Consider the following 14,750-nt stretch of genomic DNA (forward strand, 5'->3'; position numbering starts at 1 on the left):
GCTTGACTTTATGAATTCTGACCCACCTTTTTCTTTATGGAGGTCATGGTTATCTGGCCCTGGATACAAAAGCAAACCTGAACTATTTCATTTCAGCAAGCTTTCTAAAAACAGTTGCCATCTCACCTCATACAACTCCTTACACTCCAAATCTTTAATAAAACACAGAAGACACAAATCATACTAATAAATGGTACTAGAAGTGATGCTCAACAGGATCTCACGTTTATTGAGAAGTGATTAATGGTAAAAAGAAAGGCAATGCCCTCTCCTCATTGGCTGAACAATAAACTGAAGAAACATTCACTACACGTTTTACAATATTTTTCTCTTCCAAAATGCATTTCTGTAAACAAGTTTTTACCACTGTTCTTAGCTTTGAAATCAAATTAATCCTGACTTAATCAGTATAATGTACAAGAACAGAAAATTTCTTAGGACTCCTAGTACTTTACTTTGAGTAACAAAGGGTCAGAGAAAATGAACCACCCTTAAAGACACAACCTTGGGTAACACTGTTAAATTCTCCAAGACAAAAATTCTTCATAAAAATGTTCTTCCAGTTCGGAAGGGAAAAACCAAATTCCCACTTTCTGGGGTGGAGGCCCAAAATCTTCGAAACTCAAGTGTTCTCCAAGTGCAAATGTCAAAATGGGGAGAGGAAAGGGTTTAAAAATTAGAGAAAACTGTATGCACTTACGGACTTTAAAATCCGAAAAACATAGTAAAAAGACAAAAAAACAAAGCATTATGCTCTGAAATCACAACCAAAGCCAAAATAAAAGGGACATTTTTCACCTAAACTACCTAGAGGGATTTTTTGTTTAGTTTTTTCTTTTTCTTTTTTTTTTCATTTTCCAGTTAAGTCCTATGTCTTTTGTGAAATTCCAATACTTAAACTGCAAGTCTGCAATCGTCTCTGAAGTCAATGAAATTAAGAAAAAAGTCCTAATTCTCTTGAAGGTCATTTTTTTCCTTAGGATATGCAGATGCAACCGTTGCTGCAGTCTGTGCAGAACTGCCTTTTATTTGCCACGACCTTGACGTTCCTATAGAAGTTAAAAAAAAAAAAATTTGAAATGGTTAGTTAAAACTTATCTGAACATGCATAAGAATTAAAATTTTACAACTCAACAGAAACTTCGTTATTTGTGCTAAGTAGAATATTCCTCACAAATATTTACTTCCTATATTTAAACCAAAGTAGTAATAAACACTCAATCATCCCAATTAATACAAAATTATTTTCCTTTGACTTTAAAATTTCTTACATGAAAAAAAATAAAAAAATAAAAAATAATAAAATTTCTTACATGACTTAAACAGATCTGTTTTCCAATTACAGTTGGTTTAGGCTAATACTTATCAGTCCCCCCAAATAATGGAAGTAACTCAAACATACATCAAAAGCCTAAAGAAGGGAAGCAGCATAAAGTATACTAAACAAAAACAAAAACCTAACACTACTAGAGTCATCCCATACTAGTCCTAAGGCCTTAGGCATATTCACAGGCCTCAATTTCCTTTTTTTTTTTTTTTTTTTTAAAGTGAGGATATATATCTCACAGGGTTGTGTGAGAATTAATGGGCTGACATATAGAAAGCTCTTTATCCATAGCCAAAAAGAAAATTACCCTTTTCCCTAGGGACAGTTTAAAATCCACTTAGAGATGGATTTTGAAAACTGACCTCAATACTTAAGTTTTCCCTGAAATAAATCTAAATGCTCATTTCTTAGTAAAACTCATTCTTCGTGTGCCTTTTAGAAGTTTATCCTAAACAGCCTTCCATTTCACACACTACCTCATGTACTGGAATCTTTTAAACTATGACTCAATCCATGTTCTCTTTCTTTCTTTCTTTCTTTCTTTCTTTCTTTCTTTCTTTCTTTCTCTTTCTCTGTCTCTCTCTCTTTCTCTTTCTCTCTCTCTCTGTCTCTCTCTCTTTCTCTTTCTTTCTTTTTCTTTCTCTCTCTCTCTCTTTTTTTTTTTTTTTTTTTTTTAAGAGAAGGAGGGGCAGAGGGAGAAGGAGAGCGTCTTTAGCAGGCTCCAAGCCCAGCACAGACCCCATGCAGGGCTCTGTCTGATGACCCTGAGATCATGACCCGGACTAAAATCAAGAGTCAGCTGTTTAACCAACTGAGCTACCCAGGCACCCCTCAAATCCACGTTTCATTCATTCATTCATTCATTCATTTATTTATTATTTATTTTTAAGATTTATTTATTTATATGAGAGAGAGAGAGAGAGGCAGAGACACAGGAGGAGGGAGAAGCAGACTCCATGCCGGGAGCCTGATGTGGGACTCGATCCCGGGACTCCAGGATCATACCCTGGGCCAAAGGCAGGCGCTAAACCGCTGAGCCACCCAGGGATCCCCCCACGTTCCTTTTAAAAGCAAAAACATTAAGTAGTTAGGAGCACACAGGCCTGAACTTATACTTGATTCATCAATCTGCTTGAGTAGAGTCATCTGCTACCATTTACCCCATGGTAACTATGATTCTGAAGTAAAATAGGACTCCTACTAAAAGGAATAGCAACTACTACTTACGGGTTTCCGTGTTCCAGACACCATATATAATAATGATCTTCATAACTATGCTACAGGGACTGTATTACTTCTGAGATAGGAAAACTAAAGCTCAAAAAAGCTACTTGACTAGCATTACCTAATAACCAAGATTCAAACGTAAGGTCACATACTATATACGCTCTTTCTGAACACCAGTTATTACAAATACTTATGTGAAAGTCAACAAACTGAAGCTTTGTGATGAACTACCCTTACTACTAAATTAATCCATAGGTATAAAAACAGTATTCAGAAAGAAGTTGGGATCCTTGGGTGGCGCAGCGGTTTGGTGCCTGTCTTTGGCCCAGGGCGCGATCCTGGAGACCCAGGATCGAATCCCACGTCGGGCTCCCGGTGCATGGAGCCTGCTTCTCCCTCTGCCTATGTCTCTGCCTCTCTCGCTCTATCATAAAATAATAAAATAAAATAAATGCTTTCCCTTAAAAAAAAAAAAAAAAAAAAAAGAAAGAAGTCATCTTTTTTCTTTTTAAAAGATTTTATTCATTTGAGAGTGTGAAGGCCCTCACGAGTGGGGGAAGGGGCAGGGGGAAGAGACAGAGAGGGACCAGCATACTCTGATAAGCACAGAGCCCCACACAGGGCTCAATCCCACAGCTCAATCCCATGACCCTGCGATCACAACCTGAGCCAAAATGAAGAGTTGGGACACTCAACCAACAGAGCCATCCAGGCACCCTGAGCAGTTATCTTTTTCTAAAATTTTATTTATTTATTCAAGAAAGACACAGAGAGTGGGAGAGAGGCAGAGACACAGGCAGAGGGAGAAGGAGGCTCCATGCAGGGAGCCCGACGTGGGACTCGATCCCGGGATCCCAGGACCACGCCCTGGGCTGAAAGCAAACACTCAACCACTGTGCCACCCAGGCGTCCCAATAACAGCATTTTTAATTCAAAAGAAACTAACCCACTGAGGGGGGCACTTGATGGGATGAGCACTGGGTGTTATTCTTTATGTTGGTAAATTGAACACCAATAAAAAATAAATTTATTATTAAAAAAATAATAAAAAAAAAGAAACTAACCAGCATTTTGCAATTGTACTGCATCATCTGACTTTTAAAACACCAAATTCCTCTTTATAATGTGCTAAGTTCCACAAATACCTGTTCAAATTTTGCCCCAAACATAAAGCTATTCTTGAATCTTCACTACACAATGATGCCAAGAAGGCAAGTATACAACCTGTGTCCTAACTTAAACCTATATGCCAGAAGGTTTAAGATTTTTATTTAAGATTTTATTTTTTCAAAACAACAACAACAAAAAAGATTTTATTTTCTCATGGGAGACACAGAGACAGTGGCAGAGAGAAATACAGGCAGAGGGAGAAGCAGGCTCCCCATCAGGGAGCCGGATGTGGGACTCGATCCAGGACTCCAGGATCATGTCCTGAGCCGAAGGCAGACACTCAACCGTTGAGCTACCCAGGCATCCCTAAGATTTTATTTTTAAGTAATTTCTACACCTATGGTGGGTCTCAAACTCACCACCCCGAAATTCAGTCAAATGCTCTTCCAGCTGAACCAGCCAGGCACCCCACAGGTTTATCTTAAATTATGCAAATTACATACAAATAAATAGCATTCACAATCTTAAATCTTTTTTTAAGATTTATTTATTTATTCATAGAGACAGAGGCAGAGACACAGGCAGAGGGAGACGCAGGCATACAGAGAGCCTGACGTGGGACTCGATCCAGGGTCTCCAGGATCACGCCCTGGGCTGCAGGCGGCGCCAAACCGCTGCACCACCGGGGCTGCCCGGCATTCACAATCTTAATCTCCTGATCTACATCAAGAAAACATCATACACAATTCAGCAAGCTCAATTAACTGCTGTCCTATTTCCAAATAGTTTTGATGTGTATACAAAAATAAATTTATAAAATTATAAATAAGGAGAACCTCCATCTTCTCAGAGATTATAGAAAATATTCACAAGGCTGTTCTTTTAAAAGATTTTATATATTTATTCATGAGAGACACATAGAAAGAGGCAGAGACACAGGCAGAGGAAGAAGCAGGCTCCATGCAGGGAGCCGGATGTGGGACTCGATTCCAGGACCCCAGGATCACGCTCTGAGCCAAAGGCAGATGCTCAACCGCTGAGTCACCCAGGCGTCCCTTGTTTTGTTTTTAAAAGATTTTATTTATTCATTCATGAGAGGCAGAGGCAGAGGGAGAAGCAGGCTGCATGCAAGGAGGCTAATGCGGGACTCGATCCCAGGACTCCAAGATCATGCCCTGGGCCAAAGGCAGGGGCCAAACTGCTGAGGCACCCAGGGATCCCCTTGTTGTTTTTTTTTGTTTTTTTTTTAAAGTGGGCTCTGCCCAGCATGGAGACCAACAAAGGCCTGAACTCACAACCCCAAGATCAGAACCCAAGCTGAGATAAAAATTCAGATGGACTTAACTGACTGAGCCACCCCCAGGTGCCCCCAAGCAAGATTTTACATACTAGATTGAATTTTTAAAATATTTTCATCAGGGTGCCTGGCTGGCTCAGTCCATAGAGCATGCAACTCTTGATCTTGGAGTTGTGAGTTTTGAGCCACACAGTGGATGTAAAGATTACTTAAAATTTATTTTAAAAAATATGGGATCCCTGGGTGGCGCAGCGGTTTAGCGCCTGCCTTTGGCCCAGGGCGCGATCCTGGAGACCCGGGATCGAATCCCACATCGGGCTCTCGGTGCATGGAGCCTGCTTCTCCCTCTGCCTATGTCTCTGCCTCTCTCTCTCTCTCTCTCTCTCTCTCTCTGTGACTATCATAAATAAATAAAAATAAATGTTTAATAAAAAAAAAAAAAAAAAAAAAAAAAAAATAAAAATTAAGGGGCACCTAGCTGGCTCAGGTCATGATCCCAGGCTCCTGGGATCGAGTCCTGCATCAGGCTTTCCACAGAGAGCCTGCTTCTTCCTCTGCCTATTGTCTCTGCCTCTCTCATGAATAAGTAACATCTAATTTTCATTAAAAAAAAATATAGGACAGTCCCGGTGGCACAAAGGTTTAGCGCCGCCTGCAGCCCGGGGTGTGATCCTGGAGACCTGGGATTGAGTCCCACGTCGGGCTCCCTGCATGGAGCCTGCTTCTCCCTCTGCCTGTGTCTCTCTGCCTCTTCTTTGTCTCTATGAATAAATAAATAAGTAAAAAAATCTTAAAAAAAAAATTATAGGTTGGAAACAGGAATCAGTAGGATCTTGCTTGAAGGTCCTCCCACTGCTCAAATCTGTGACAACTTAAGCATTACATAACCGCAGTAAGTAAACCATTATCACGGGGTGTCTGGGTAGCTCAGTTAAGCATCTGCCTTTTGGCTCAGGTCATGATCTCAGGGTCCTGGGATGGGCCCCACATTAGGCTGCCTGCTGAGTGGGAAGCCTGTGTCTCCCTCTCCCTCTGTTGTTCCCCATGTTTATGCTCTCTGGCTGTCAAATAAATAATTTAAAAAAAAAAGAATTATTATATAGTGTTATCTGAATTAAGGCAAGAAAACAATGCATGCAAAAACTAAAAGGTGAAAATTTGGTAAGGAACAAGGTATTTTTACAGTCTCAAACTATTTTCCCACTTATTGAAAGGAAAATAGCTTTACAATGGAGAATTTGGTGAACACTTTAAGTGATCAAAATAACATTCCCAATAATGACATAAAACAGCCTCCTAATGTGAAGCACTGAAGACACAGTCACTTATGTGGTATTCCTGCTAGAGAAACATAATCACAATGTACATGATGAGGAAACCTTAGACAAACTGAGGGGCATTCTACAAAAACAAACACCATATACTCTTCAGAAAGGCAAGGTCATAAAACAGCTGAGTGGGTGGGGTATGGTATTCATATGTAATCGCTGCAGATTAAGAGAAAAAAAAAAAGACATGAAAACTAAAAGATCCTGGACTAGAACCTGGATTATTAAAAAATGGCTATCAAGGACATTAAGACTTACTGTAAAATATAAATAAGATCTATAGATAATAGTGTTGTATGTCAAAGTTAAATTTCCTGATGTTGGTAAATACACTGTGGTTATAAGCCAATGTTCTTATTTTCAGGAATTAACAGCAAAATATTGAGGAGAAAGGACCTATCTGAAACTTACTTTTAAATGGTCAGAAAATTACACACACATATCAAAAAGAATAAAGTAAATGAGCCAGAACGGTACACTGACAAATCTGGGTGAGAAGTATATAGGCATTCATGTACTATTCTTGAAATTTCTTGAAGTTTGAAATTATTTCAAAATAAATAAATGGGGAGAAAGTGAATGTTCATTTAACTCTTCTGCAAATACTGGTTACACTAAAAGTCATGTACAACAATTCATAAAACTCTGAATTAAGTTTATTTCTGGAGCACCTGGGTGGCTCAGTTTAAGTATCTGACTCGATTTTGGCTCAGGTCTTGATCTCAGAGTTGAGCCTCATGCTCAGCAGGGAGTCTGCTGGAGATTCTCTCCCTCCCTCTACCCCTCCGCCCTAAGAAAAATAAATAAATAAAATAATGAAATGAGTTTATTTCCTCAGACCTACACTAAAAGTCCCTAAACACAGTATTTTAGTAAAAAAAGAAAACAGGAGCCCCTGGCTAGCTGAGTTGGCGGAGTATGCAACTCTTGATCTCTGGGTTGTAAGTTCCAACCCCACACTGGATGTACATTACTTCAATAAATTTTTTTAAATTCTGATTAAGTGTAAAAAAAGAAAAAAAAAGAAAAAGTCTACTTAGCAGCTTTTTACAAGTCTTTTAGAATGAGAAAAGAGGACAGAGAATGTTCTAAGACAAGGACCATTATTTTTAGACACTTATGGACATTAAAACCTTTTAATTTTTTTTAAAGATTTTATGTATTTATTCATGAGAAATAGAGAGAGGCAGAGACTCAATGTGGGACTCCATCCTGGGGCCCAGGGATCACATGCTGAGCCACCCAGGCGTCCCTAAACTTTTTAGGTATCTTTTTTCTTTTTTTTTTTTTACCTTTTAGGTTTCTTTTTTTTTTTTTCTTTTTTTAAAGATTTTATTTACTTATTCATAGAGACACAGAGAGAGAGAGAGAGGCAGAGACACAGGCAGAGGGAGAAGCAGGCTCCATGCTGAGAGCCCAACGTGGGACTTGATCCAGGGTCTCCAGGATCACACCCTGGGCTGCAGGCGGCGCTAAACCGCTGCGCCACCGGGGCTGCCCAACCTTTTAGGTTTCTATAGATGACTTCTCTTACAGCAGCTTTCTTTCACTTTTGTGACTATCTCCTATTACCACTGAGAACAATTTCACTAAATGCTTTGACAACTTATGGCCAAAGGGTTTTGCTTGTAGGTTGGCTGTATCTGCTGACATTCCTAATCAACCAGTCCTACCCTAGTAATATTTAATAAATAAAAAGGAGATGGGGGAACCAGAAGAATGATGATGGATATATAATAAAGGGAGGAGAGAAGAGCATATAAAAGCAAATTTGGATTTCCAATGGGTCCAAGTCCCAATCAGAATTGCCATGAGCAAAACATACATCTATGTTTCGTTGGACATGCCAGCTTTTTTTTAAGATTTATTTATTCATGAGACACAGAGAGGCAGAGACACAGTGAAGCAGACTCCCTGCAGGGAGCCCAATGCGGGACTTGATCCCAGGATCACAACCTGAGCCAAAGGCTCAACCACTGAGCCACTGGACACTCCAGCTTTTATTATACATGAAGACACTACTGACTCATCATAGCAGTGCAAGTGGTATGTCAAGTTGTTTCTCCCCATGGTACTGTCATGTGGAACTGATCTACCAACCCCCCCCCCCTTTTTTTTTTAACTTAGTACTTCTAGAGCCACAGTCTGGACAGTTACAATGAGATCTGTGGTAAGAATAGGCTGAAATGGTCAGTCAAGGTTAAGCTTTTGCCATGATTTACTGTCTGCAGAAAGGTAAACGTAAGATCCTCAAGCACAAACACAAAATTAATCATAAAGTCCCAGTTAACCAGAAAACAACCCAACACTAGAAGTTAGAGAAGATGCATGCATTTCTAGAGCTTAAGAATATTGTACTGATAGAAGATAGAAGATCACAGAGCCAAGATCTTACTGAATTCACACCCCTTCCTCAAAATTCTAATTAGGACACATTCATCCTATCTTCAATCAATTCACAATCTCAACAAAAACAGCAAGACTAAAGAAACAATCTTAGAAATAAAGATAGGGCAACCCCAGTGGCTCAGCGATTTAGCGCAGCCTTCAGCCCAGGGTGTGATCCTGGAGACCTGGGATCGAGTCCCACACGTCAGCCTCCCTACATGGAGCCTGCTTCTCCCTCTGCCTGTCTCTTTCTCTCTGCATCTCTCATGAATAAATAAAATTTAAAAAAAAAAGAAATAAAGATAATTTAAAGACAGTAAGAAAGCGTAAAAAGGGAAAAAATTTCTAGCCCTCAGCATCTGTTCTGCCACTTAAATAACTAGAGGTAATACCCATACTAATCATGCATCCCACCCTGAGCCCCTCCCCACTTTACATCTATGATTATAAAATACAAAACTTCATCTCTAGAAAATATCCTAAAAACCACAAGGTGGCAATGTTACTTAAAATGTGCACATCTAGGGACGCCTGAGTGGCTCAGTGGTTGAGTGTCTGCCTTTGGCTTAGGGCGTGATCCTGGAGTCCTGGGATCCAGTCCCACATCAGGCTCCCTGCATGGAGCCTGCTTCTCTCTCTGCCTATGTCTCTGCCTCTGTGTCTCTCATGAATAAATAAAATCTTTAAAAAAAAAAAAATGTGGACATCTGAAACCTCTTCCTGTAATACATATAGAACTCTCTACGTACGGATTTATTTTTCCTCTATTTAGCTTAACATCCTCTTGTTTCTACTAGCATACCACTCCCTCCACTTTTAAGAAGCCATAAAACACAAGTGAGGCATATATTTATTTGCCGGCTATAACTTAACCATAAAAACAGATATTCACCCCCAAATTAAATTTATTTACATAGCCCTCAACTAATTTTTCCTATGTCCCCATGGGCCTTGAGAGAAAGAACAGAAATTTCGCTGTCCCTGGCTGAAAGAGAATGCTAAGATGGGCTAAGCATGAAAAAAAAAAAAAAAAAAAAAAAAAACATGATCATACTAAAATCACTTTCAGAGACAAATACCATATGATTTCATTTATACGTGAAATTAAAAAAAAAAAACCCAGATGAACAAACAAAAAGCAGTAACAGACCCATAAATACAGAGAACAAACTAGGGAGGAGAGGGAAGAGGGGAGTTGAAATCAGTGAAGGAGGGTGGGAGATAGTCTTCCAGGTATGGAATGAGTAAGAAGATAAAACATAAAAGCAGGGATCCCTGGATGGCGCAGTGGTTTAGCGCCTGCCTTTGGCCCAGGGCACGATCCTGGAGACCCGGGATCGAATCCCACGTCGGGCTCCTGGTGCATGGAGCCTGCTTCTCCCTCTGCCTATGTCTCTGCCTCTCTCGCTCTCTCTCTGTGTGACTATCATAAATAAATAAAAATTTTAAAAAAACATAAAAGCAAAGGGAATATAGTCAATGGTATCATATGGTGACATAGCCTTGTATGGTAGCAGATGGTAGCTACATTTGTGGTGAGCAGAGTATAACATATAGACTTGTCCTGTCAAATCACTATGTTGTACTTAGGCACCTGGTTGGCTCAGTCGGCTGGATGTCTGACTCTTGATTTTGACTCTAGTCATGGTCTCAGGGTCATGGGAATGAGCCCTGTGTGGGACTTCCTGCTAAGCACAGAATCTGCTTAAGACCCTCTCTCCCTCTCTTTCCCACTTCCTTTCTAAAGTAAATATATCTTAAAACATATCTATTCTGCGGGGGGCACCTGGGTGGCTTGACTGGTTAAGCGTCTGACTTAGGCTCACATCATGATCTCAGGGTCCTGAGACTGAGCCCTGTCACAGGACCTTCACTCAGCAGGGAGTCTGCTTGTCTCTATCCCTCTGCCCCTCCCCCCACTCATGCTAGCTCTCTCTCAAATCTTTAAAAAAAATCTTCTACCTTCTCATCCCCTTTTAAGCTTTTCCAGGTGCAGAAATGGACATTTAGTTAGAATGAATTTCTGGGAATTAAAGTAGGAACAACAAAATGAAGCTAATGCATTAACTAGTAACATTTCATACTACCAGTTATTTTCCAAAATTACTAATTAGAAGCTGAACTCCTATACACATTTTGCCAAACGGGTTAGAAGTAAAAAGCCTGAATAAGCCACTATTTTCAGTACCTGAATAAGAAATCTGACTAGCGACAGAACAAAGGGTAAGATAATTTATATATTAACAAAGGGTAAGATAATTTATACATTAACATTTTTTAGCTTAACTAAAAGTAAAATGAGGAAACACTAGCTCTAAATCAAATGAAATGGTCTGACAGGCTTAACTATTGACTAAATCATTCCCTGGCTTTCCAATAAAAACTGCATTTGAACCAAACCTGACTTCACAATAAAATCAATTTCTCAAAACACTTCAGAATACAATTTAGCAAATAAGGTTTGTTTTTGGGTTTGTTTTTATTTATTCATGAGAGAGAGAGAGAGAGAGAGAGAGGCAGAGACACAGGCAGAGGGAGAAGCAGGTTCCTCACAGGGAGCCCAATGCGGTACTCGATCCCCAGAACCGGGATTCATGGCCTGAGCTGAAGGCAGACACTCAACAGCTGAGCCAGCCGGGCGTCCCAACAAATAAGGTTTTAACAGCTTCTCAAATCCCCCCCATTCCCAGTATAAGCATTATTTTGCTTTTGACAGATAAATTCAGAATGAAGAAATCATTAGAATATGCTTTCCAATTATCTGATGATACTCTCCAGCTCTACCTCCAAAACTTTCCAGTAGAATCATTAATACCTCTCTAGTCCAAGCTACTACTATCTCTCATCTGGAATTTGCCAGACTCTTAAATGATCTTTTATTCTTATGCCCTCTTCAGTGTATTCCAAGGGTTGGACCTCAAAATGGAAACTCAGCAACACTATTAATTACCATGCCAAAGGTTACCGAAGAATTTAATGAATGATTCAAAATAAACAAGCGGGGATCCCTGGGTGGCGCAGCGGTTTAGCGCCTGCCTTTGGCCCAGGGCACTCCAGGATCGAATCCCACGTCGGGCTCCCGGTGCATGGAGCCTGCCTGCTTCTCCCTCTGCCTGTGTCTCTGCCTCTCTGTCTCTCTCTGTGTGACTATCATAAATAAATAAAAAATTAAAAAAAAAAAAAAACAAAAAACAAAATAAACAAGTGTGTATTTGTGTATGCCTAATATTATAGATAACAATCATTCATAAAAGACCTGTATGCAAAGAACTTCTATAAAATTTAATCCTAACAGCACAATAAGGTATTTTTCTGATTTTTAAAAATATACTAAAGCTCAGAGAAGTTTACTTGCTCCAATCAGTCATAGTGGTAGATATGGTATCAGGTCTTCTAGAGCCTTTAGCCTTTCTGCTACTATAAATATATGTTAACAAGACCACAGAATCTAAAATTAATGCTCTCTATAAATAATATCAACCATTATACATACCTAAATAAATTAAGGCCCATTTAATTAACATATTTTATTGAATCCTCTCCATCCAAAAAAACGGGTTACCTTTAAAGATCAGCGTTTAAATATCTTAGTTTGGGCAACTTCAAAATGGCTAGTGAGCACTAAATATTATAGTTTAAGATTAACAACTTTCTAAACAAAATTAACCTGCTCACAAAAGGAGAGATACAATAAAAGGAACACTAAATAATGCAAAACTTAGGGGTGCCTGGGTGGTGCAGGTGCTTAAGCATCTGACTCTCAGTTTCAGCTCAAGTCATGATCTCAAGGTTCTGGGATCGAGCACTGAGTAGGGCTCTGTTGAGCAAGGAGCCTGCTTGAGCTCTCTTCCTCTCCCTCTTCCATTCGTGTGCTCTAAGATAAATAAATCTTCAAATAATGTAAAACTGAAAACCATTAATGTCTCTTAGAAACAGCCATAATGCCTCTAAAAAGTATATTATAACATCAAGTTACAGGGGTGCCTGGGTGGCTTGGTCAATTAAGCGTCCAACTCTTGATTTTGGCTGAGGTCATGATCTCAGGGTTGTGAGATCCGGCCCCATGTTGGGTTCGACACTGGGCATGGAGCCTGCTTAAGATTCTCTCTCTCCGGACACCTAGGTGACTTAGTGGTTGAGCATCTGCCTTCGGCTCAGGTCATGATTCTGGGGTCCTGGGAGAGTCCCACGTCTGGCTCCCCGCAGGGGGCCTGCTTCTCCCTCTGCCTGTGTCTCTGCCCCTCTCTATCTCTCATGAATGAATAAATAAAATATTTTTTAAAAAAAAGATTCTCTCTCTCTCCCCCTCACTAAAAAAAATAAAAATAAAAAATAAAACAAGTAACATCAAGTTACAATTGTAGGATATTAAGCCAAAGAGACTGTCAGCTTTTAATAGACAAAAATTATTGGCAACACACTAGAGACTCATAATATTAGTAGCTGATTAAAAACGGACTAACTGCTTAAAATACCACAGTACTAAAAAGTACAGCCAGGTTTATCAGATATATGTGAATTCTAACACTGCTTTTAAAGGTGAAGTCTTGAGACGAACAGGTAATAGAGACTTTTTTTGTGGGGGGAGGGTAGGACTATATTACAAAGAAAGAAACTTTAGAAACCAAATTTGCAGGAAAAATAAGCATGAAGAATTTGAGGTAAAAGGCATACAAAACACTAATGATCTACATAATCCAAGAATTCTCAAACTTGAAAAATACAAGAGTCACCTATAGATAAAGAGCTGATAAAATGCAGATTCCAAGACTGTCTCCAAAGATGCTCCTTCAGTAGGTGAGAGAATAGAATCTGCAGTTTAAATACTCAGAGATGGTAATTTATGTAAACTGAGAAACTTCTCATCAATTTCTAATCCCATAAAAATACCTGGGGAGTTTCCTAAATTAACTTTCTTCTTTAATAAGTCTGAGTATAGAACCTAGTTACCAGTATTTCTGTAAATACTTTTCAGATGACTCAAAGTTTATTTTATATCATTGTTACCATCTTTCTGTTTATATTCTAAAACACTCACCTAGGTCCACCCTGTTCCCCTCCCCATCCGTCTGCAGGCTTATGGATTCCAAGTAAAGTAACATTTGCCATAAATAATATCAGTTACCCAAGAACTTGTCTGGGTTCTAGTTCTGGCTCTGCCACTAAACAAAAGTAAACTTGCAACTTTGTGTACAAATGAGAGTGGGATACACTAAAACCTTTCCATTCAATTTTATATCCTTTTCAGAGTACATTATATCTAGAGCCATTTGTGTTCCCCCTTATTCCTGCTGCCTGTCATTAGGCAGCAACTTTCACAAGGTTAGGTAAAGTAGATCCAATTAGCTCCATTTTGATGCTGGTGATGAGGGGAGTATATAACCTGAGTAGTTAAAGGTTTAAATTTCAATTAATTACGCTCTCCTCATATACCCTCAAAGAGGTGAATGGCATCTGCAGATAACCGAACACTGTTGTTAAAACTGTTTTGAATGATAAATGTGGGGGCGCCTGGCTGGCTCAGTCAGTAAAGCATGTGACTCAATCTCAGAGTTATGAGCTGGAGCCCACATTGGGTATAGAGATTACTTAAAGATAAAATCTTAAAAAAAAAAAAAAAAAGATAAATGTGAAGATGCAGCAAAGCATTAAGAACAAAAAAAAAAAGCTTTGGGGCAAAACAAAATTCCAGCTCATCTACAATTTAGCTAGTGATCTTGAGGAAGTTATACCTTCCAAATCACAGTTCCCTAACTGTAAACTGAAGATAATCTTATAAAGAATATTAAAAGGGATCAGAAACAAGGCATGAAAAGTATCTAATACATAGATGCCCCCCAAAATGGCTAAATATGGATATACACCTAAAGTACTAAGAGAAAAAAAAAGATCAAAATACTATGTAGAATATGATTAGGGACCCCTGGGTGGCTCAGTGGTTGAGCGTCTGTCTTCAGCCCAGGGCGTGATCCTGGATCTCAGGATCCAGGATCAGGATCCTCTGTATGTGGGGAGCCTGCTTCTCTCTCTGCCCCCCTCTCTCTCTTGTGAATAAATAAATCTTTTTAAAAAA

At 39.3% G+C, this 14,750-nt stretch overlaps 1 protein-coding gene across 1 annotated transcript in view; it reads right to left on the reverse strand.

The window, feature by feature from the left end:
• Positions 1-203: 203 nt before the first annotated feature.
• The window catches only part of YTHDF2 (YTH N6-methyladenosine RNA binding protein F2), a 33,170-nt gene continuing 18,623 nt past the window's right edge, over positions 204-14,750 (reverse strand). Inside the window, exon 5 of the mRNA XM_077898854.1 lies at positions 204-1,049. Within this exon, the coding sequence (XP_077754980.1) occupies positions 1,026-1,049 (24 nt within the window). The 3' untranslated portion in view covers positions 204-1,025. The remainder of the gene's footprint in view (positions 1,050-14,750) is intronic.

Source organism: Canis aureus, chromosome 5 (assembly GCF_053574225.1).
Source record: "Canis aureus isolate CA01 chromosome 5, VMU_Caureus_v.1.0, whole genome shotgun sequence".
NCBI lineage: Eukaryota > Metazoa > Chordata > Mammalia > Carnivora > Canidae > Canis > Canis aureus.